At 35.8% G+C, this 25,122-nt stretch overlaps 1 protein-coding gene across 1 annotated transcript in view; it reads right to left on the bottom strand.

Annotated features, from left to right (window-relative positions):
* LOC150084458 (cell adhesion molecule Dscam1-like) overlaps positions 1-25,122 on the bottom strand; it is a 435,843-nt gene that overhangs the window by 82,157 nt on the left and 328,564 nt on the right. The window contains exon 27 of the mRNA XM_090376242.1: positions 2,068-2,150. Coding sequence (XP_090232368.1) covers positions 2,140-2,150 — 11 coding nt within the window. The 3' untranslated portion in view covers positions 2,068-2,139. The remainder of the gene's footprint in view (positions 1-2,067; positions 2,151-25,122) is intronic.

Below are 25,122 nucleotides of genomic sequence, written 5' to 3'. Positions count from 1 at the left end.
GCTAGTACTGTGATTCTTATATCAATAAGGTCATAAAGAAAGCATCACATCAAATGCAACCTGTAAACATTAGAACTTAACATCGTATTATATATTTTTTTTCAATTCATTTGTTGTTATTTAAGGTTTGTCAAAGATTTAAAGAAAAAGAAATCCCTCAAATAGTAATTTACCATCAGTTGTGAAATAATTCGGCACAGGTTTTTTGTTTTTAATTGTATACTGCGTTATTGCAAGGGATCGTGAAGGAATTCTCAATACCAAACACATTCATTGCAAGTCGTTATTGAGCTTGGGACTCTATTTTTCCACCTTGAAGGGAAGTGATTCTCAGACGCTGGATCGTGGCACACTCTTAAAGAATACCTCAGGGATCTCAGTGCCCCGTAATAAATTAAAAAGAAGCAAAAATATGGTCTTAAAGACCCGATCTAAGCTTTTTATAGCCAATAAAGGAATAGGGGGAGAGTCGAGAAAGAATGGCTAAAAATAGAATCCTAAGAAATACTGAATGTAGGGAAATTGTCCCCTCGATAGCATTGAATAATGATCTGGCAGAGTTTTTCTGTGGAATACCACAACACACTCTTTAAGAAACTCGTACAATTAATAACACTGAAGATAAACTGAAATGTTCTGATTAAGCCCTAAGAAAACAGAAGTATCACATATATATTAAAACGTAATTGTGAGGGCGCGTCTCATGTATAAAAATGTTAATGTTCCAGTAGGAGATATTCTTATTTTTAAATTTTTTAGTTTGCAGCTACACAGTCCAATATGCTATGCCCTGTGATTCTGATAGTTATAATTATCTTCTTTTCACAAATCAAGTTCTTTCTTTCGATAATAATTTTCACATTTCTCATCCATGATTCGATAGTCTTCCCACCTGTTTTCCCTCTCGATTAGTGCAACTTATTAAGCCTTTTTTTAATATTAGGGTAATATCAGGGTTTGTATAGAGGGTCAGGTTGCATCATCCGAACAAATCGGTCTTGGAACACATTAAATTTCCATACATGATATGCACTAATGCCTCATCTGAACTGACCCGAATCGCGCTAGGTACTCTTAATTGGCAAAATGGTTTTATCACTTCATCTAATATACAATATGTCCAAATTCCATCATTTCTTTCTATTCACATCTGCGGCCAACAGTTTACTTGCTGTCCCTGTTTCATGTCCATATTTCAGATTATGCACAGAAATCGTGTATATTTCAACCCGCATTTTTCTAACAAGGTACTTGAATAAATAGGCTAATTTGGATGAATTGGCTAACCAGGTAGGGCAGGTAATAATTAAATTGGGCTAAAACGCCTTGCCCTAATTCTAAATTCTGTTATTGTGAACTTCTTCAGATCCATTTGCGTGTATTACAAATGTTGACATGCAATATTTCTTCAAAATGTGTTAGAAATTTTAAAAATTTGTACTCTAGAACACGATGCCCACCCTCATCCCGTTTATTAGTGATGGGACAGAAACTCTTGTTTAACGTTAAAACTGTTTATTCCGAATTGTCTGAGTTTGTTATTAAAAGCAAACATTTTCGAGCTAAAATGGAAAGAAATGTATTATCACATAAATATGAATAGTCATCATTTTAATTAACTGTATGAGCTAAGGGAAATGTTTAATTTGGCGGAGGATTCCAAGTTTTCATTACATTAGCGTCAGTATATTCTATTCATGAAGTTTACAAACAGAAAGATAATTTGGCATATGACATACAAAAAACTGTCACAACTTGGACATGTCTAGGCTAACATGAGAAGGCCCCGAATCAATTTACAGTATAGTTATATTGAAATATTCTCTTCATTCTAAGCAACTGATTTGCCGCAATTTGAACTGAACTTGGATAATCTCGTTGGTCGGTTATTTATAGTTACTTGAACCCACTTCCTCCAAATGATTTCTCCTGCGTCGTCTGGTTGAATTATCGAAAACTACTTTTTAGGTAGTGGAATACATATGAGACCTAATTATTTATAATCGATGCCTCTAACCTCTAAATAAGAGTGGAAACTCAAGGAAATCCTTGTAAACATTAACTTACCCCTCACGCTGTCCTTCTTGTCTTTGTATTTCTTGCATCTTTATTCCATAGATGTCTAAGGATCTCTTTCCCCTAGGACACGTCTGAAAAAATGGAGGGATTTATTTGCCATCATTTATATAACGGAACATCGACAAATTTCATAGCAGCACACAGATTTTGATAACATTAAAAAAAAAAATGCAGGATTTGCAAATATTCTAGGAATTCCCTTATTTCTCTTCTTAAGGGGTCTATCTGATCACCTTTGAAAAGCATTAAGTGAAAACGAAAATACAATTTTTTGAAAATTTGCTGTTTGAATCTTGAATAGATGTATTTCTTTTTCTGATGGAAATATGACATCATGGGTCAAAATCTGATCATTGAAGATAACTGTAGTACCTTGAATCCTATTAATGGACTGTTTTCAACGAAAGCCATCCCAGCCATTTTCATTTCTCCCATAGTGAATTTGGAAAGCGCAGTTTAGAATGCTGGAGGTAATTTTTAATTCCAAGTGATTAGCTGTCTCAATTCTCTATGCGTTGCTCTTTAAACTGAAACGACCATAGTGAGTATTATAAAAGCAAATATTTGTCGATTATTTAAAAGCATTTAAACTTTTAAATATTCAACAAACATGCGTTTTTGTTGAAATGTTCTAAAAATGAAGTTAACGTGGAAGTAAAATTACCGAATATAGAAAGATGTTCGTTATTAAAGTTCAGCATTTCAAGGAATATCAAACGATATGTTAAACATAAACACACAGACACTGCCACAACTCTTGCTGGATCTTCAGAAAAATTAACCTAAAAGTTCGCAAACATTTACTGATTTTCCCCACACTCAAGAAGGTAAACGTACAGATGGCTAGCTGCTTTTTCCCATCCTTAGGAATCACAGTTGAATATTAGTGATAGGTATATGTATCCAAAAGCTTCTGAGACACAAGGAAACATATGGATGCTACTCATATTTAAATTACGGTTTTCGAGAGACAATCATTTCTGTTAATTTTATTTCCATGTTTACTTTTGGGCAATTTAAGTTTAGATAATTTCTCTCCTTCACTTCATGAATACCATTGATTATCTGCCCCTAATTTTCGCTTTAACAAATGTTTCTTTACTACACTATCCTGCACTCTTTTTGAACCGCCCGTTAATACCTTCTTACGGTCTGCAAACCTAACATAATAAATAACTTAAATGCAGAATAGATTTGTAATGATTACTACCTTCCCCCTTTATTTTCTGCTACTGAGTTTTTCAGTTCATTTTTCCTTCGCCTTGGTTTTTCCAATAAATACCAAATGTTTAAAAGATAAAACTTTTATAGTATCTAGAGTTATTTCCTTGACCAACAACAATGAACTTTTGTCCATGTAAAGTTCAAATGACACCATGGAAATACCATTTGATTTCCAAGCCATCGAAATCTCCATTGAGAAAATTCTTCCATCTAAACTTCACAATAGTTATTTATTTCGATATACCTGATATATATCTGCTACCACAGGAGAATATTTCTTCTCATGGTGTCTCTAAGATGTTTATATATATGAATCAGTAATTTAGTCAATACAAAGACATGCATTAACTGAGTTTGCAATTAGCCATCCATTAAAATTCTAATAAATCTATTCCTCCCACCACTCTAGTATCATTCTCTTCAAAGTTGAGTAACCAGATTGTCAATTTTTGCGTTATCAGCGCATATGTTGAACCAGACTCAATATCTTAACTATCGGTTATGTTCTTCAGCTACGATAGTTTGTTCATAAAATATCCCATCCATTTTTGTTTATCATTTCAGTATTCCTGCACACATTGTTCAAATTCTGTATGGAAAACGTGTTTTCCGATATATTGAATTTTGCCATACTGAAAAATTCATCAAATTTATTTACTGTGTAGCTGGTTACGAAAAAAGGTATGGATTCGATTTATATCGGGTCTGGAGGAACTCTTAGGGATTCTTTTTATTTATATATATATATATATATATATATATATATATATATATATATATATATATATTTAATTGCTGAATATAATTGCAGAATAATGATTATACATTGACGCTTCGTAGCATTGACTCTTATTCTAAGCAAAACCAAATATTCTTAGTATTAGTGTATAAACAAACAAGCGTCTTCGACTTTATCTCTAATTCAGTCTACATATTCCTTACGGAAAAGCCTTTCTTCCCACAAAATGCCGATTGGAATTGCGGTTATCTGTAATCCACTCTGGACAATAGTTAATTAGTAATCTCATTACAGTTATTCCTCGAGGATATCACAAGCCCATTACTGTTTTCCCAAGTCCCTTACCACATCGGTTTCACTGTAATACCTTCCCGTGAATTCAATATGATTCATACTCACCTAGCTGATCCGCAATGATAAATGTCGTTGCAGTTATAAATTATACAACCGCCAACTATATTAATATTCCAATCTCAGTTCAATTTTATTTGTTCGATATCTAGACTTTTATTTTTCGTCTATTGCTCAAGCGTTGGATTTCAGTGTGAGTTAAGCAGTTGGAAAATGGCAATTGGTGGGCGAAGTCATGTCAGAAATGCGACAAAGTAAATAAAATTGTCGAAATCGTCTGGTTGTTGAGTCTGCAACCACTTCAGTAAAGTGCGTGTTCGTTTAAATGTTCAAGTGTTGATGTTAATAGGACATTTTAAGCAAATGTCAGTAAATTTCAGTCGGATAATAAAATTTTCGGAAAATTTAGTAGGCAGTAGTTTGGGCTGGCAGCTTAATTCTATGGGTTATCGATATTTAGTCGTTATACGTTCATTTGTCTGATATTTATTCTATTTTTGGTTTTTCATTCATGCAGAATTTGTGTAATCTTAGTACTGCATGTGAAAACTGTCAACACGTGTTCGCTGTTGCCGTTCTTTTTATCTCTTCTTCGAGTAGCCTTGTCGCATATTAAAATGAGAGCTACTGAGTTTTTATCCCTCCTGTCCAATATTATTTCATATTCGTTTACCACTCCCAACAGACAGGTTTTTCAGATTAGCATAGTTGGGATCCATCATCCACAGCATAGGATCCAGGGTAATAACACCACAGAAATCTTGTTGTTACCGGTGCGCTGCAATCCGTGTAAATTAGCAAATGGCGATCTTGTTGGTTAACGGGCTCATTTCTAACATACCAGTATGGTTCCTGCTTCCTCGACAAGACAAAAGATCCATCCTGGGGTGGCTCTCCTAGGGTCAATCAGCTAATATACTCACCTGATAGGTCAGCTATGGTAATGCTATGTCCTTACTCTAATGGTTCGAGGGACACCATTCAAGCTGGTTAAATGCTTGGTTAAATAAATGACCATAATACTCGTTACGTCGAGTTGGTAAGGACTTATAGTAAGATGCATATAAAAACAGAATATTTAAATATAAATTTTAAAAAATGATATAATAAACGGATACCGTATAATAGAGGAGGATACCTCCTGGAAGAAGAAGATATAGGAGGACATGGATGGATGGATAATGGTAGTGCATGACAGCCCGAGATTTAACTGACTAAGACATCTTGAACCACATTCTATGGCGGAAAATTCCTACCAAAAAATAACTTGTAGGCTGAGGAAACCCATTGTAAATGGAAACACTCCTCTTGAAAAAGAAGACGTATAATACATATAGAAGTTGGGGTGTTCAACTTTCGAGCTCGTTGATCCCTTGCAGGCTATCGATTGGTACTTTCGATAAATTCTTCTGCGAACTAAGTAAGTTATCGATCATAAAACTGTGACAGTGACTTTAATTCATACATTCAGACTTTAATCTATACAAAGTGACCCCGAACAAAAGTAGCATCACGGTCATCTGTGGAACCTAGGTATCATTCTGTGATACCTAGGTTCTCTGACCTTGATAATGCATTCCTGATTTTTTGATGCTGATTATGCATTCCAATACTGAGAAAACCATTAGTAAGAGATCTCTATCTATTCTATGCAGAAGGGTTTAGAGGAACTGGCAGGTTCCGAAGTCAGTCAAAAGACTTTTGTGGAACTTTCTTAATTGAAACGAAAGACTCAGAGTAACGTCCCCAAGAAACTTCTATTGGAGTAATATATAACATTGTAAAGCCACACAAAATCATTAATCACAAGGTGCCATCTCAAAGTGGGATCTCCTTCGCGTGTCACAGAATAGTCATTCTGAACGAAAATCCCAGGTAATAACAGCCAAAAGAATATTCATGCTCAAGGATGGAAATCTAGTTGAACTGGGATCCTCATCCTGACCTACTTTTAATTCTCCGTTATCACCTACGTTTATCACGTACCAAAACCAGTCCGGTGTTTTAAATGTTGTTATAAATATTCATGTGACTCTGTCGCAGAGTTGTTAACTCTGCTCGAGGTGGTACTAAAGAACGCACTCGAAAACATATGTCCAAACACAAAGCCAAACTGTATCAATTGTCAGAGAGAACTCATAGCATACTGTCCAGCGTACCAGGGGTAGAAGAAGAAAAAGAAATCTAGAGGTACCCAGCGAAGTTTAACGTCTCATATCAAGCGAGAAAGCTGTAAAGCCAATAACGAGAAAGAAACCCAAGTACACTCAGAAGGTTTCAGAGAAATAATCTTTTGGAATGCAGACTGAATCACCATTCCACCTAAAGGGTGTTTTAGCCACATGGTGTCCTACCTATTGAATTCCCATAAGTTGATACAAGAACTCAGCAGTCAAAGCTACTCCCAGTCCAGTATCTCCCATTGCTTCACCTGTAGAAAACTTCACGTGCAATTACTTCACCTGTATGTTAAAAAAAATCCCTCAAAGCTGGTGCCCTCACTATCCCTACCACTACTTGCAATAAATAATAATAATAATTGGCTGCGAAAGTTAAAGAACGGCTTGCGCAGTCAATGCTTAATTTTTATTGATGAAAGTATGGACTCGGGTCAACGTCAATACTCTCCCAAGAACAATACAAATCAGAGAATGTAAAGTTATTAACCTCTCCTAAGTAAAATGAAAGTTCCACCGAACTGAAATAATGGCAAAATTTTATTCAGTGAAATTTTCGCTGCAGAAGTTTGATGGCGTCAAGGCTCTTCTATTTATACATGAGCCAGTTCTCGCCTGTCTGTAGATGGCTTATCTAAAGAAAATGGAAAATCCAACCTTCAAGAGTTTTACGATTCTTCGTAAAAATAGGATGGGGAACAGTTCTGTGCATCAAGGAGTTGCCATCATGGACAATCATACCCCACTCAGCAAACGTTTATTTCTACCTTGAAAGCGATTACAATTCGTATCTTTGCTAGGATTCTTCTGTCCGTTGCATTTATATGCCACCTGCGACCGCCATCTCCAGGACTGCTTAAATGAATTTACAAATTTGTATTTCCGAACTGCTACTACCTAATCTCATCTTGGGTGATTTTAATGCTCCCAATACTTGTGGGGGCAATGTAAGTATTAACGCTTGTGGCCGGATAATAGAGCGTATGCTGGACTGTAGTGACTTCTCTTTTAAACGTAGGGTCAATATATACTGTCATCAACAAACACGTGCTTTTACTGCCATTGATTTGTCTATTCTCTTTCATTATTTACATGGGGAATAGTAGAAACCTTTATTGCGAAGGATCAATTCCCGGTTTTTTCCACCTTGGACAGGGCGAAGCATTTTTATCCCATTGGGTGGACACTAAGGAAGAAGAACAAGAAAGTTGACTGGAATATCTAAAATCAGCAGGCAAATTTGATCCAATCACAGTGAAACAGGTTTCATTAATGACGCAGCATCACACGTCGCAAAAAGTATAATCCAAGCAGCTTGTTTGTTTGTTTGTTTGTTATTTGGTATTTAGGAGCATTAGCAACTAAGGCCATATTGCTCCGGGATATGCGGTGGTCATTCCCTGACCTTTCCGCATCTTCCGTATTTGGTGGTGACGGGCTCGAACCCCGGTCTAATCAAGAAGCGTGTGCTACGCACTGCTGCTCCTTCCCACCTGGCTACGGAGGCGCCAATCCAAGCAGCAACGCATATAATGCCAGAAACATCTGCATGATTTCCCTCTTTCTAAAATCAGTGGTAGATCTTTGATTGCATGGCAGCTAGGGGCCGAAAACAGAGCATGTAATCGTTTCCGACCCTGTTCCATTACTGAAAATCTAAACCTGCTCATGATACTCCTCATTTTATAAATCAGAGGAACTTTTAAATTAGTTTTGCATTATTTCTAACATAGTCGATTTTATTTCAGACAACTTTTCCTGAAGTTATCTGAGATAAAATCAGAAAAATAATGGCAAAATACCCAATGCCCTTTTTGTATCCATCAGCCAACCTCTAGTATAATCGAGGTCAACTGCTGATCCATTTGAAATTGATGATGCGCCTGAGAGAAAGTTTTGCATATATTTCAGGAAGAATATCTCACTCTTGTTTTTCTGCCCACCAAAAAAAGGACTGGCGCCTCCGTAGCCCTGGTGGGAAGGAGCAGCAGTGTGTAGCACACGCTTCTTGATTAGACCGGGGTTCGAGCCCGTCACCACCAAATACGGAGGATGCGGAAAGGTCAGGGAATGACCACCGCATATCCCCGGAGCAATATGGCCTCAGTTGCTAATGCTCCTAAAAACCAAATAACAAACAAACAAACCAAATAAAGGAGGGAAAAGCAAGGGATCATTTTTGTTTCGAAGATGCTTCATCTTTGAAGCATCAAAGATCATTTTTGGTTGAGGCAAATAATAAGCTACTTAGTTGAAAAGAGCTATACATGCTGTTTTGCTTTCTAAGGTAAGGGAAGTTGCACCGAACAACTTTCAATATGAAATATTAAAGCACATTTCCACAGCAGCTACGCAATACTTACTGGTAGCATTCAATCCAATACTTATTGAAGGGAGATTTTCGGACTCCTTATATATGGAATGGCCTTTTCAAAATCAAGAAAGGACCAACGGGTTTTAAGAAATTACTGGCCCATAGCGCTGACTTGTGATTTGTGTAAAGCGCTGGAACATGTAGTTAACTTTGGCCTATTAGTATGCTTGGAAGCAGTGAGTTTTTTTTAACAAAACCACGTAGTCAGACTTTAATCTGTGATGCTTTTTTGAAGTATGAACACTTAATATCAGTTTTTTTTTGTTTTTTTTTTTCGATATCAAGTAGGCACACCGTCCTGCTTTGGAGAGTTGGAATTTTAGAATATTTTGGAACTTTCATTTGAGGGAATTCCCCCCTCCTTTATAAGGAACTTTGTGTCTGACAGGTCATTTCAAGTAGGAATCGTATCTCTTCTTTCTCACCCTTTCTATGAAGCCGAAAGTGTTCCCCAAGGATGTTAAGAGTTAAAGATTTTAAGCGTATTGACACCCACAATTAGGAAAAAAAAAAAAAACCTATCACAAGACAACTTCCTTTATTACTGCTCTTTTTGTTGATGACGTCAGCATCTTCTCTAAATATTTCAATACGAGAGTAACTAAAATACAATTCTAGTTGGCTATAAATCTTCTCGGCAGCGGGACCAGGCAATGGTTGGATATTTCTATCAAAAAAAAAAAAAAAAAAAAAAAAAACGACCGTCCGCCTCCACTTCTCTGGTAAGCCAAACCTTCGGTCTCGATCCAGAACTCAAGCTGGATGGGATATGTAGTTAAATTCTTGGGGATATTTGACAAAAATTTTACCTTTCTCGAGAATATTCGGCATTTATGAACTAAACTCTTGAATATAATTAGCGTTCACTGAGATTCATCAAATGGTGAGCCGACCGACCCAATTTAAAGCGCTGACACCGTTCACTGGTTTGGTCTAAATTAGATTATGGTGCTAAGGTGTCTGTTTTTGCCTAGGCCACTGCTCTTCAATGGCTTGATCCATTCATCATTGTATTATTTGCATTGCTATTGGTGCCTTCCCACTTCTCCTATATAAGATTTATGTCAGTGCTAACAAAACATTTCGGTTACTTCGCCTTATGCTTTATCATTACAATATGCATAAAATGAAATATTTGCCGAATTGCCCCACGTCGTCATGTGTTTTTTCGCTACGATGGGAAAAATTAAAACTTGCTAATGTTCGTCCTAGAGTTAACCGACACTTTTTCATCAGGATTCGAGAGTTCGTTCATAACTTTACCATGGCCGTAGACCTAGTTGCATCTACGTATATGAAAATCCGTCTGCCGTGGAGCATCCGTTGCAGCCTCTGACTTTTCTCTGCAGAGAATTGCTATACGCCATCAGCAGTTTGTCAGCAGCTTTATGTCGCACACTGAACTCAAGATTTTGATTTCCTTCCGCCATATACTGAGCCTTAGATGCTAATGTGCCATAAAATCCTTAAACAACCAACCAATCCTCCATATACTGAAGGTTCATAGCCAGTCTTCCGTAGGATTTACAGGGGTTTTGCATGGCGACACCATACTACATCAGATTCCTCTTGAGTTTAGAATCTGCCCTGTAGAGATACGTACGATATAACTTGTCTTAACTCGTATTTGACCCACGCCATATTCTAAGTGTGTATATTAACTTCCTGGGTGCATTACATGCTGTGACAGGGTGGATGTCAGCATCCGTTTAGCTCTGTCTGGTTCACAAAATGCTCTGCTGTCCTTTTACCTTTTTACCTAAAAGGATTTTGCTGATGAGGCATTGAAATCACCGGAGTTTTTCAGTCCTTATCCTGACTGTTTTCTTATCATACATCGGCTATTGTCAGTCATTCTTGCAACAAACAAAGAATTATATCAAATTAAATTTGAAATCATTGCAGGGTGTTTCAAATTTAAGTTGATATAATTCTCTAATCATAAAACATTACGAAGAGGTCGTTCCTGACTAGCTGGACGGGGTATCAGGAATCAGCCATCTTCATGACTTGCTTCCTGGTAGCACCGTGATTAGAAACAGCTAATACAGGCCGCCATAGCCGAGTGGTCATGAGCTCGAGTGCATAAGTACACGTGTCTTGAATGACCCAGGTTCAAGCCCGTGACTGCTTAATACTGTGCTGTTTCTTGTATTCTCTCTACCTTGTGAACTCAGCTGACCGTGTGGTCGTCCCGGAGTATAAACATAAAATTTATTTATTTTTTAATAAGTGTACTCACTTCTGGTCAATTTAGAGTTCTATATCATCGCAGCGTACCACGATGAAGTTGAACTGACATTGAGGTCATTCTACATAAGACAAAAACGCATGTCAATACACACAGATATGTCTTATTTGTTATCGATTTTAGTAGGCTCGATCAATGCACGTCATGAACAGCATTATCAATATTACAATATCCCTACTCCTCCCATTCCCAAATGCCCTCACTAAAATTACGCCGACCGGGCTAGCCGGGTGGGTAAAGCGCCTGCCTGGCAACCCAAAGGTCGCGGGTTCGAATCCCGCCTCGGGCTTGGATCAAAATACTGCAAAAAACCATGGGAGGTGCACTATGGCCACAGAAGCCGATGCGCCAATAACTACCAAAAAAAAAAAAAAAAGACTAAAATTACTATTCATAGATATTTCGTCATTTTCTGTCAAATTATTGACTTTCGTTGAAAGCACTCGTTGTTCAACCAAAAAAAAAAACAAAACGTTCTGCTATCTAGATGAGTAGATATATTTGTAAAGAATGCCCCAAAACATAAAAACGAATAAAAAAAAAAAACAGTGATTTCAAGCACAGTTTTTAACGAATAGCTTAAAATCAGTTTCCCTCCCCCCATCCAACTTCAATACCAAAAGCAGTTTCCATAATTTAAAAAAGAAACCACTTCTCTCTTAAAGGGAATAATATAAGAAACCAATATAACTTAACATAAAAGTTATTTTATTTGTTTAAAGGCAATTTACTTTATCATCACTGGAAATAAAGTTTCGGCAAATACTCAGTAAATATGTTCACCAAGTGATTTGTAAGAAATAATGCGGTTGTTAAAGCGAGCTGCTTAGTTTTAAGTTGAAAAAATAACGGTTAGGCAAACAATCCACTTATGTATGGAGCTTTTGTAAAGAAATACTGGAAGGTGAACCGGATATTTAACCCCCCCAAACCCGAGTAAGAAAGCAAATGCTGGCATAATGGCATTATGTCACCACACACGCACACAATGAATTATTGAACTGAGATAGTCTTAGGTCTCAACTTTATGAAAAGACAAAAATTTTAAAAACCTAGTTTATCTACATATAAGCATCGTTTCAGAAATTGATGTTTTCATTCCCCGCTTTTAATGCTAATTTTAATTTAAGAGGGGATTTAGCTAGAATCCAGAGTATGAAGCAAACGATCATAATATAATTTAATATTAATGCAATCGTAACGATGTATATCCTCGCTAAGAGCAAATTAGATTATCTCAGACGAAGTTAAAATGATTCTTACAAATGATACCTTGTGAGTATTAAATGTGCATACATTATTTTCATAATAAACAATCAATCATAAGGAAAAAACACGTAATCGTACAATTTCTGTCTCAGTGGCGCACTCATTTGCAAAATGTGCGTTATGGATTTTATGAAGCGACTACAGACGAATTAGAAGAAGAATGGGTTTGATCTTTTTCTCTTGAAAGATATCAAGAAAGCCTTGTGCGGCAGCAAAGGGTAACTGCCGCATACCAAATTAATGTGTGGACAACCGCTGTTCTGCAACGTGTCTACACATACGTAATGCACAACATGAAATATGATTGATGATCGACTGCAAGAATTCATATCAATACGACGAAATTTTCCTTGGCAAGGCAAATGCCATTCGTACTTGTAGAGATGACCAGTCGAGGAACATGCGTGCAAACTTTGACAGTAAACAGCCTAAAGCAACTCTGAATGGAATTTAGAAGAAACCAGGCTTACTTTGTACTTAAGCTGCAATTTTCCAGAATTAGTGATCACAGCAGAACTTTGGTGCTGCTCGTGAATCTGATTTTTGTATACTTTTCTTTATCACTGTCTTTCACTCTGATTTATCATCGAAAAGACGACACTACTACAGTAGTCTGTTTCGGAAATTAGGGTCTACTAGCACGTGTGAGAATGAAGACTTCGTTTTTTATGAAAACTCCAAATACGAAAGGTATTAAATCCTATTGTAATTATTATTGTGCGTAGGTTGAGAAGATGAAAGAAGATACTTATTGATATAAGACTTGCATTTTTGTAGATTGTAAATTTCAGGAAATACATGTGAAGGGAGGTTATTCCAGAAGACTGAAGAAGAAAAGGCGGTTGGTTCTTTGAATATGAAGTTGGACAGTCAAGGAATGCTGACTTCGTTGAGGCACGTGGTCGGACTGGTTTTTGCTGGGGTTAAAACCGATTTATTTCTTTTATATCAAATTAAAAAAATCGTTTTCATTCGATGCTCAATAAAAATAAAAGTATTCCATTCAAGATGGCGCGGATCGATTGCATACTAGATTGGTCCATACAGCTGCTGCCGCTTTCAACGTGTCTGCAATGTAAGAAATGCACGGAATAAAGTACGATTGGCGATCAGCTACAGGAATTCATCAACAGAAACGCATTTGTTGCTTAAATATAAGTAAGTTTTCTTTATTTAATCACCAAATGTATTTGTATTTTATGCAGATAAACAGCCGACGTTTAATAACTTGACTTTGAAAAGCAGTTCCATTTCAAATAAAAAAGCGCTTATAATCTAAATTACAGAGATGCTTATAAGAGACGGTAATGTATTTCTAAATTACCCTTAATTACTTACTCTTTAGTAAAATATCTTTCAGGAGAACTCTAAATCACTTTTGTAGGGAATATTTTTTAGAGAATTTCTTCAAGGAAAACAATCGTATTAGAGCACAGGATTTCCAAATCAAAGTGGTCCCACTTCTATTTGCTATGAAAACAAAGCCACTTTGAAAACTATATGTATGATTATTAAAAGTTTGATTCATCGTTGCCCATTATAATAGATGAGACGTCAACTTTTTGATCGTGGATTATTTGAACCGTTTAAGGACTGGAATATTGGGTAACCGAAATAGCTGCGAACATTAGTGCCAAATTGAGAACAAAAAATCGTCAGATTTCTATCCGGCTGCTTAGTTCATTGAGGAAAAGTGCGGTTTGAGCGAAAAAATCGCTCAACCAACATCGCCATGTACTGATCTTTGAGTTGCAAACTTATGTTTTCAGTAACAACTAACAGAGTTGGTGAGTCACCAGAAATGCTTCTTTTATACTGAAAATCCGAAACTTGCGTTAAAAAAAAAAGTAAAGTGCAGCCATTATCAACCCACTGCAGGATGGAAGCCTCCTCAACAATTCATGTTGAGGGAAATGGACCATAATCTACCACGCTGGTGCAGTGCGGGTTGGCAGATCGACCGTATTCAGCAGTCAGGGGCTTGAACCCCGGTCTACTCAAAGAGCGTGTGCTACTGTACTCCGCTCCTGCCCACTCGGCTACGGAGGCCTTTTATGGAAGATAACTTGCGTTATCTTACATAAAAGCTTTTTCACTGGAATGCTGCACCTTAAGCAATTTAAGAACGTGAGCTTCCCGCTAATATAGTCGTATTGTTTTTCTTCATCATCCATATCATATCTTGTAAGACTTCTGCTTGAACTGTAATTTGAATGACAGATAAAATTACAAGTTGCAACTCTCAAGGGTACAATGTCTTCTTCCAAGCAAGTAATTTAATTGTTGAGGTTTTATTTTTAGCGAGACCCTAAAGAAAAACCCCTGATATGTGCCACTCAGCGAGCAATCTTTCTGACTAACACGGTAATTTTTGTTATGTGTCAATTTCTCTTGTCAGATAAGTTTCATACAAGATAGATGTGCACCGAATATGTTTAATAACTGATGTGTTCAGAGAAGATGCATTAATTTTATCATTGAGCATGCCGTTCTTTCATTTGATTTATACGAGAGACAACGAAAAACCAATGCATTAGTGAACTATAACATAAAAAATTATCTGCATGTAGATGCATATCGATTACAACAACTGCCATAAGGAATTTCTTCTTTTCCCAATAAGCATGATGATTGTTGGATTAGGATAGATATCCTCCCATCTTCTTGGCCCTCCTCTACTTCATTTGCCGATGGGTCTCCAGTTCTTTACTATTTTACCCAACCTGTCATTATTCATCTTATTTGTTTTTTTTTTTTTTTCTGTTCTTTTTTTTCCCTATTAAATATCTGCTCATTAATAGGCTGTATTTTACAGTGTTTTCGGATTTCCTCATTTTTAACTTTCTCTTAGTGTTATTAGTTATTTTCCCTAGTTTTTTCATTTATTTGTTTAATTTTATATTGTACCTCTTGCGTCTCAGCTGCATGTATTGTTATAGGTCTTACTATCGTTTTATATATTTTAACTTTGGCATCCTGATTTGATGTTTGGATTCAAATTTTACTCGCTTTCAGTGCTTGTTCTTCACGAGTTATTCCTGAAATATATATATATATGCATTCCTAGATAGTTTTTTTTTTTTAATCTTTTCCCATTCGAATTTCAATCTGAGTGGTTCCTTTGCTGTTGTTAGGCTCTGTTTCCATTAAAATTATGCATCATTTGTAAATTGTTTTAAATTTTCTGCCATTAGTACTCCTCTACCACAGCAAAATATATTTAATTTTTTATTCTAATTCTTTTATTTCCTTCATTATTTAATTCATCCATTATTAAGCTGAAGAGAGGTGGACTCATCGAGTCTCCTTGTCTTATTCCTTTAGTTATTTCTATTTTTTTTTTTCTGCATTTCCTTGATTTGTTTTGATTATTGCATTTATTGTCTGCATATATAACTCTGGTTATTTCTGTTAACTGTTTAGAAACGGGGCGCAAATTTAAGGTGTGTATTATATCTTTTATTTTAACTCTATCAAAAGCAAACTTATTGTTAAACCTCCGAAACACACATAAAATTGGTCTATTATACTCTTATAATAGACCAATAATTTTTCTCTTATCTTTTTTATCATAAATATTGCATCTATGCATGATTCGTTTTTCCTGAATCCTTGCTAATCATCACTTAATTCTAAAATTTCCTTTAATTTTTCTTATATTACCTTTCTATACAGTTTCAGTGAAGTGTTTAATAACTTTATAACCCTGCAATTTTCTGGCAATTGCGTATCTCCTTTTTTTAGGTAGGTATTGTTATTTTTCCTTCAATCACTTGATATGTTCTTTTCTATAAAAATCTGTTTAAATAATTCTATTAATAATTTTTTAAATATAAATAATTTTTCTTATTTCTTCATTGACTGACTGTTTCGAAGCTCCTTATATTCTTGGTATATCAGTGCATCTCTTTTACTAATAAATGTTTCCGAAATGTTTTTTGCTGTGATTTTAGCCAAGTCTTTTACTTCTATAAATGGATATATGCACTCTCCACAAGATAGCATTTCTATCTTCAAATGGATTATGGAAAAGGATTGCCGAATATCCCCTTGTAATTCGCTTTCCATGATGTGGTTCCTACTATATTAGCGTATATGTAGCCTAGTTTTAGCGTATAATTCCTGAATGGTTAAGAAGAAAATTATTCCTGGCTTTTTACTTTCTCTTTTGAAATTATTTAATTAATATAGAAAAATGTATGCTATTTAAGTAACAAACATCTATATTGGTAATAATTATTTTTGTTATTTAAGAAAACATAATTATTTTAATTCAATTGGTTCAATAGAAATATCTGTTTATCGCTACTGTATCCTGTCCAGCAAGTATAACTAATTCTTGTAGTCTCACCAGCAGTGGGCTTATTAGCTCTCGTATTACTATACTATTAGCGGTACTCCGATTGTTTTACTACTGTTCATCAGCTAGTAGAATGAATGTCACTCATTCTGACACTAATTTCAGACACGAGATATGCTGCGGATGGTGCATAATATCATTAAATACGTTCTCCGATATCAAACAATAACTGTCGAAATTTGCTCTTTATACACAGACCTTCACCTGCTGTTTAGCCGTGTTGCGGTCGTAATTAATTAGAGACAATGAGAAGTTTCAGCACGTGCACCTGACAGTGTTTGACAGAAACAACTCATGTTTCAGAAAATGCCATATCAGCACAAGCCATATTATTAAACTTTTGCTCTCATTGCGTAGCACTAGACGTCATCAAGGTAATCTGAGCTCAATTTTTTAATCTATAGATCTAAAGAAAAACCTGTGTCGTACTTGTATAATAAAAAAGATTATATTCAGAAAAGAAAATCACCTTAGAGATTAATTAAGTTACAGCGCGTCAGAGTTTAAAATGTATACAGATCAATAGACCAATATCACCGAACAGCTAATTCTGGAATAACCCCATGAGATTAATGATATGCAAATGACTACAGCCATCAGTTGATCCGATAATTGCTGTATACATGCATCCCTGGTGGCATCCACAGATTTTAAAAGCCATCTCTGCACATGGAGAAATTACACGGAATAACCGACCTCTATGTTTCCCTTCGACTGAGGAAATATCGATCTAATGAAAATATTAAGTTTTCGAAATATATGCCATAATTTAAAAAAAAAAAATGAGACGTGGTTTTAGAATGTGCAATATTTGGCTAAAAGGTAAAGATTCAACAATTGGTTCCTAAGCTGTGAGAAAATTCCAGATGCTTCATTTTAATTAAGCCGCTATAAGATTAATAGCGTCTTCGCGAAGAAGTTTAAAATCACCGACCTCTCCACCGGATTATCAAAGACCGGGTTCGAATCCTGCCAATCACTCGAGGATCTTTTATGTTTGTTTTTTTCCCCCTCACTTGGTGCCTGAGATGGATTTTCATCCGGAAAACCCACAGACTGCACTCAATTTATAGACATAATACGAACAGATAGATAAAGATTCTCTCGTAGCCCAAATTGATAAACTTGTTTTTATAGAAGATTAGCAGTCCGAAAGATTGATAATTACTTTCGATAATCCTGAGGCCTCTATACAGAATCACATTTTTCTGCTTAAAATTACTTTAACCTATCTTGCCACAAACATATCCCATTGGCTCGTTAGTTCAGCATACAAAAGCTAGGTTTTCACTCTAACTCATGACAGCAATTTATTTTTTCTAAACGGTTATTTCGTTCATCAACTAAAATAAAATTTATCGCGATCGTGGTATTTGCATTTTTCAGTCCACTCATGCATTTTCATGTACATTTATAATCTCATATTAGATGATTCTCTGAGTGGAAATATCGGTTTACACCCAGTTATTGAAGGTTTAAGAACTGTTCATTTAATTCCTAAATCTTTAAGTGATTATCGTTGAAGCTTCTAAAACAGATTTGTGATAATTGTCAAATATCTGGTTGAGGGCAAGACTACGATTTTTCACCGACTCTACCACAGTGTCTACTCTACCACTGACTCTATTTTCACTTAGTACGTTTTTAGATTGGATTACAGGCAGAACCATTTCACGTAGATACGAGTATGACTAGCAACAGTGAAAGTAGAGAACTAATCCCCAAATATACAGGTCTCGCGCTCGCCCTAGGGATATCTTTTAAAGTATATAAAACAGGAGTACCAAAGCATTTTTTTTTTTCTATTTGTGTTCAGCTCGTGAAAGACAGAGCTGGTGTTATTTTGCTTGAGTAAGTTTTCCGAATTTTAGGATTCCATTTAAATGCTTTAGTCCGCGTAAGGAAGAACTGCTTAACTTCGAGTTTAAAATTGTGATACATTATTAAATTTACATATATGGTGCCTCTTCGGTTCTACCACTGCTGCTGACAGAGTGGATGAGCGCTGAAAGCAGAAACGACTATTTTATGTAAATTTAATAAACTTCTACAGAGCTAGCAAAACCGCTGAATTTCTCTAAGACATTTCTTTTTCTGGAAATGAGAGTCGGTTAATAATGAATAAAGAATTTAAAAATCTTTGAAGTTCTGTATGGGTATCCTGAGGAATGGATTAAGTATTTCCCCAAGAGGCAAATTTACGAATACCCAAAGACGACAGCAAGAAAAAGAAGCCTAATAGAAATAAAATCTTTGCATTATGCAAAAAGCATTCAAGAATACTTAAAAGTGCATGATTTTCTTTTCACTTAGAATCTCGGTTTATCTTCTGCATTAATATAAATCAAAGATTTTTGTTGAAACACTGCAGGAAACTAGGAAGTAAAAGTTACGAAAAACTAAATAATATGGGTGGTTCCAGTTCTACACTCATCACAAGATTTAGTATATAGAAGCAAGTATTCGTTTCTTACTTGAGAAAATACAGTTTATTGTAGCATCCAGTGGATACATGAGGACTTAGATCTATTGTTTTATTTTAAACCTATAAAGAAGAGTAATTCTGATTATAAAAATAAAATGTTTGTCTAAAACGTTCAGGACCTAATTTATTATTCAAAAGAAAAAAAATCACAGAATTCGTTAATATGAGAAACCTAGACTTATCTTTATTCTTCGTTCAAGTTTTTGTTAGTTTCGTTAGATCGCTCGGGGACGGAAAGGACATCGCTCTTTGTATTTAAGCATCATTATGTCACAGTCAATTAATGCGACAGCATAGATTCCACTTCTATATTGACATAGACTAGCTATTGGGGTGATACAACCGTACAGAGGTCCCATTACTTAACAAGTAGAAGCAGATGAGTTTAACGTTGCAGAGACAACATGAAAGTTGGTCCTTCTGCAGGGTAATGTACCAACGTAGTATTTGTTCTTCTAATTGTTTTTAGCAGAAAAGAAAATCATTGTTTCGCCACATGCTCCGTAATCAGAAGATCATTTTGTGTGAGGCTCTCAGAGGTCATCACCGCGCGAACGTTGAAATGTCATGTCCTTAAGAGTCGATGACAAATATTCCAGAAAGCAGTTTACCACATCCATTTCAGGAGCCTCAATAACCTTCAACATATTGATGGTTTAAGGCACAGGGAGATTGCTCCGAGGGACACGAAAGCCGGTAGTTCCCAAGAGTCTTGTATTCGAATTTTGCATTAATACAACTCAAAGGGTCTTTATAGACAAATCTATCGTTACCTAAAGAGTCCGCCTCATTTTTATAACAGACGTTTGGGACATAACGTATTTGTTCTAGCCTTTAGCCACAAGCCAACATAGAATAAAAAAGAAAACCTGCACATTGCACCCCTCATCATATAACGAACAGAGCAAGTTACTATTTCTGTACGTATCAGTGAAAGGTAATGGCTGCCTCTTTCGTTATTTCGAAATTTAAGTTTAATATAAGTTTAATTTAAGTTTAATACGTCTTAATATAATGCGGAAAATTTTATATATTGCTATATTTATTGATTTTTTTTTTTTTTTATGGAAGCAAGACCTTCGCATGCTACTTTTGAAGCGGCGTGGGTTCCACGGATATAAGCTCATATAAAATTACTCAAACATTAAAAATACTTAACTACCATGTGCATCATTCTTCCTCATCGTTTGTTATTACACCGCTGCCTCGGTATATTACTGCCATTCCCTTTATTACTGGACAAATTATTAAAGTATACAACTTATTGCATCCAATTCCTTTCAACTCACCTTATATAATTTTCGCAGTTAGAGAAAGGTTCAATATGTCCTGCTGTTATCATCCAAAACAGCCACATGAGAAAAATAAATAAAATAACCGATTAATCATTTTGATATCGGAAAACGGGAATCTTGAACCACAAATGATTATTATCATCATCCTAATTGACTTCGGCATTTTCGTGTCTCATCACAGTGGCTATACTGAATCTCTTACCTATACCGCCACTAGACAGGTGATAATTAATGCAGACTAGTTTTAGACAGAAAATTCTTATTAAATAAAACCAAAAACTAAAAAAGAAATACGTGTGATGGATGAGCATGCAACTTAACATTATTTCGTGTTTTTGAAGAATTTTTTTTTAACAGATTTTTTTATCAACAATAACGGTATTGAAAATATCAACCATCAAATTACTATTTTTTAACAGACAAAAAAAATTAATAACACTACACTATTTGCAATTTCTCGACACCAGAGCTTTACTGTCATCAATAACGTTTTAATGAATGTCTGTTTACCCACCTTTCAACTAATCTCTGCTGAGCCAATTGATCTTAAGTGGATTGTAGGATTTTTATTCCTCCAGATAAAAGTATACCGACAATTAAATGCACAGTGTTTGCAGATAACTCACATGCAAAGCTATCAATGGTTGTTGCCTGGAAACTTATCTAAAAGCACTGAAGGACAACAACAATTTCCGTGTTTTGTGTGTGCAAGTTTTTTTAAACCCCAGACACAAAAGGTATTAGAACCTGTAGCACTTAGAATCGTACATCGCTTTAAGGTTCAGAAGGCTGAAGTTATATGTGGACAGACTTTAATTTCTGTAGCTTGTAAATTTCAGGAAATATGTATGGAAGTTGTTCCAGAAAACAAAAGTTGAAGGGATAAACGAAGAAATAAAGTTGGTTTTGTGAGCTTGAAGTTGACAGAAAATGGTTTCTGACTGATTGTTTGGGCTGATTTGGTGGAAGGGAGGGGGGGGGTGGAATTATAGATGCCAATTCATAAGAACAGTATCCATGGGAGTATCTATAGGAAAGGCATGCAGCAGAAACAGAACGTCTGTGAGATAGACCGGGGAAAATATTAAATTAAGTCAAATTACTCTTGATTTTTTTAAGGAGTCCTTATGTGCTGCAATGTAATGACCAGATCGTAGGTACAGCTTAGCTTAATTTTTCAGCACTCACCTCATAGTAATCCACTTAGTTGGTGGAAAGTTTTACCGCATACATAGTGGTTATAAGATTCTAATAACTTATGGGGATTACGGATTTAAAAACTAAGTTATGGGCTTTAAAAATTTTGCTAAGAAAGGAAAGTGCACCTTCCATTCTATGGTTGCCTAATTAAAATAAATCAAATGAAGAAAGATAAAAGCTAATAGCCGCGCACGAGCGACTTTCGAAATCGTCTTCAGTTAGCTATAGCGAGCGGGAATTTTTTTTGTTTAATACGTTAAGTGATATATAGCGCTTGAACCACTCAATGACGAGGGCTTCGTTTTGAAGGATTTTATAGCTGGAATTCAATTTGACTACTGTGATGGCTGAATCGATGAGTGGGTTATGATTATAAGATTGGACGTGTTGTGTTAGTTCTGTACTTTCTGAATTAGTTTTGAAGCTATTAAAGTGGTAGTATGCAGGCGTGTTGGAAATTTTTGATGTCCCAAATTTTGCTGTTGTACGACCTATGTAACATGCTTGGCAATCTGATTGGCATCTGATCAAATATATAATGTTGTTATGATATTGTTTCCCATACTCGTGTGTTGTCTTGTATGAATTAAATTTGGAACTTAATTTGTTATAAGATGTGAATATTAATTTGATATCTGTACTGTATTCTTAAAAATCTATTGAAGTCTTCTAGCATATTGTTGATGGTATGGGATGGCAATAAAGGGTTTATGTATCTTATTCTTATTCACGTGGTTATTAATTTTGCTCGGGTTATTAATGTTATTATGGACTTTGGTGATGGTTTCTTTTATTAGTTGTAATGGGTATTTTCTGTCGATGAATTTTTTGGTGAGGTATTGCAATTTTACAGATGGGCCTGTTTGTGTGTGACTATATTTTACAGCGTTGTATATCTGGTTGTATAGAATTGCTTTTTTGATGTATAGAGCGTGGTGTGAGTGGTAATGTAAGGATTTACCTGTATATGTGTTCTTTCTGTATATTTTGGTGCCTAAAGATGTACTTATTTTGTATATAGTCAGGTTTAGAAAATTAATTTTATTATCGGTTTCTACTTCGAGGGTAAATTTGAGTCTTTCATGCGTTGTATTAAACGTGTTCAGTAAAGTATCGATGGTGGTTCTGTTGCCTATTAAGAGGACGTCATCTGCATATCTCATGTATAAACTATTCCTGGGGGAAAGGGTTGGAGTATTTTTTTTCTTCAATAGAAGCCAGGTAGATTTCGGATAAAGGGGCAGAGATACCGAGGCCCATGGGAAGGCCGAAATTTTGTTCGTAGATGTTATTTTCGAATTTAAATTGTTTGGCGTCAAGTAACAGTGATGTGAGTTCTAAAATGTCATTAATGTTTAAGTCGGTACATTTTGTCAAAGTGTCGTCTTTAATTAATAGCCAGTAGCATGGATTCGATGTGTACGTTTGTGTATAGGGAGACGACGTGGAAGGACGCGAGAATATCGTTTTCAGATATGGTCATGGAAGTTATACGTTTGTGTGCTTGCTTAGTATTGTATACCCTGAACCGAGAAAATCTCATTAAAGGTGAAATAATTTTGACGAGGAATATGGATAGGTTACAACTAATAAAAGAAACCATCGCCCAAGTCCATAATAACACTAATAACCCGAGCAAAATTAATAACCACGTGAATAAGAATAAGATACATAAACCCCTTATCGCCCTCCCATACCATCAACAATATGCTAGAAGACTTCAACAGATTTTTAAGAATACAGATATCAAATTAATATTCACATCTTATAACAAATTAAGTTCCAAATTCAATTCATACAAGACAACACACGAGTATGGAACACAAGGTCATAACGTTATATATTTGATCAGATGCCAATCAGATTGCCAAGCATGTTACATAGGCAGTACAACAGCAAAATTTGGGACATCAAAAATTTCCAACACGCCTGCATACTACCACTTTAATAGCTTCAAAACTAATTCAGAAAGTACAGAACTAACACAACACGTCAAATCTTATAATCATAACCCACTCATCGATTCAGCCATCACAGTAGTCAAATTAAATTCCAGCTATAAAATCCTTCAAAACGAAGCCCTCGTCATTGAGTGGTTTAAGCGCCATACATCACTTAACGTATTAAACAAAAATGATTCCTGCCAACTTCTCCCCCATTTGGAATTTAGCACGTATTAAGTTTCCACGTGCACTGAAATGCACTTCGGAAACCCAACCGGTATATAACACTCCCGCGCTCTCTTCCCCCACACTATCTACTGAAGAAGATTTCGAATGTCGCTCGTGCGCGGCTATTAGCTTTTATCTTTCTTCATTTAATTTATTTTAATTAGGCAACCATAGAATGGAAGATGCACTTTCCTTTCTTAGCAAAATTTTTAAAGCCCATAACTTAGTTTTTAAATCCATAATCCCCGTAAGTTATTAGAATCTTATAACCACTATGTATGTGGTAAAACTTTCCACCAACTAAGCGGATTACTATGAGGTGAGTGCTGAAAAATTAAGCTAAGTTATACCTACGATCTAGTCAAATTATTATATTGGGGTCGCCCTTAATTTAATACATAAACCCGTACTTGTGTCTGTAAATTGTGTGTGTTCTCTGGTCGTTTTGCTGGACGAAAAAAAAAAAAAAAATTCTAGGGAGAAAAACCTTGCTATCTACGCTTGAGACCGACTAACTCGGCCACGGAGTGAAAAAAAACCCATTAAAGTTCCTCGCGTCATCGAAGGGATTCGAACTTGGGCCTTTCCGAACCGGTGTGGTGAGGTCGGTGACGATACCACTGTGCTACCGCGCAGACACAGATTGTAGAGCTTTGTAAAAGATTGGTCATTAATTAACGTAACTGTCACTCTTTTGAGTGGAGTTCAAAAGCTTGAAAAGGATTATGGGGCACCGTCCCAGATGGGGAAACAATATTCCATGGTCGGGCGGTTTTGAGATTTGTGCAAAGTGAGTTCAGAAGAAATTTGACTTGGATAGCGAAAGAGAAATACCAGTTTTTATACGCAGAGGAAGCAATATTTGATGTGTTCTTGTCTAGACGTTTGATTGTCATCGAAGATAAGCATAGGACCAGTAGACTCCTTTTTTTGCGAGATCTAAGACAGGACTGAGTTTTAGGAATGAATTTACTGAGTCATCTTGCTCCATTGGAGAATTACACGGAGATAAGCATTTTGCTACTTTGTGGTGGTGTATGTTTCAGAAGTTAAATCTTTCTGTTCCTGGAAATATTTTCCGCACTTAAAGGCAGAATACAATATGGTATCATCAGCCAAACTATGCATAGGTTTTCAGTTCAGTGGA

Source organism: Mastigoproctus giganteus, chromosome 6 (genome assembly GCF_048544385.1).
Source record: "Mastigoproctus giganteus isolate SK-2022 chromosome 6, ASM4854438v1, whole genome shotgun sequence".
NCBI classification, from domain to species: domain Eukaryota; kingdom Metazoa; phylum Arthropoda; class Arachnida; order Uropygi; family Thelyphonidae; genus Mastigoproctus; species Mastigoproctus giganteus.
The sequence above is the reverse complement of the archived record's forward strand: the minus strand, read 5'-3'. Positions and strand labels throughout refer to the sequence as shown.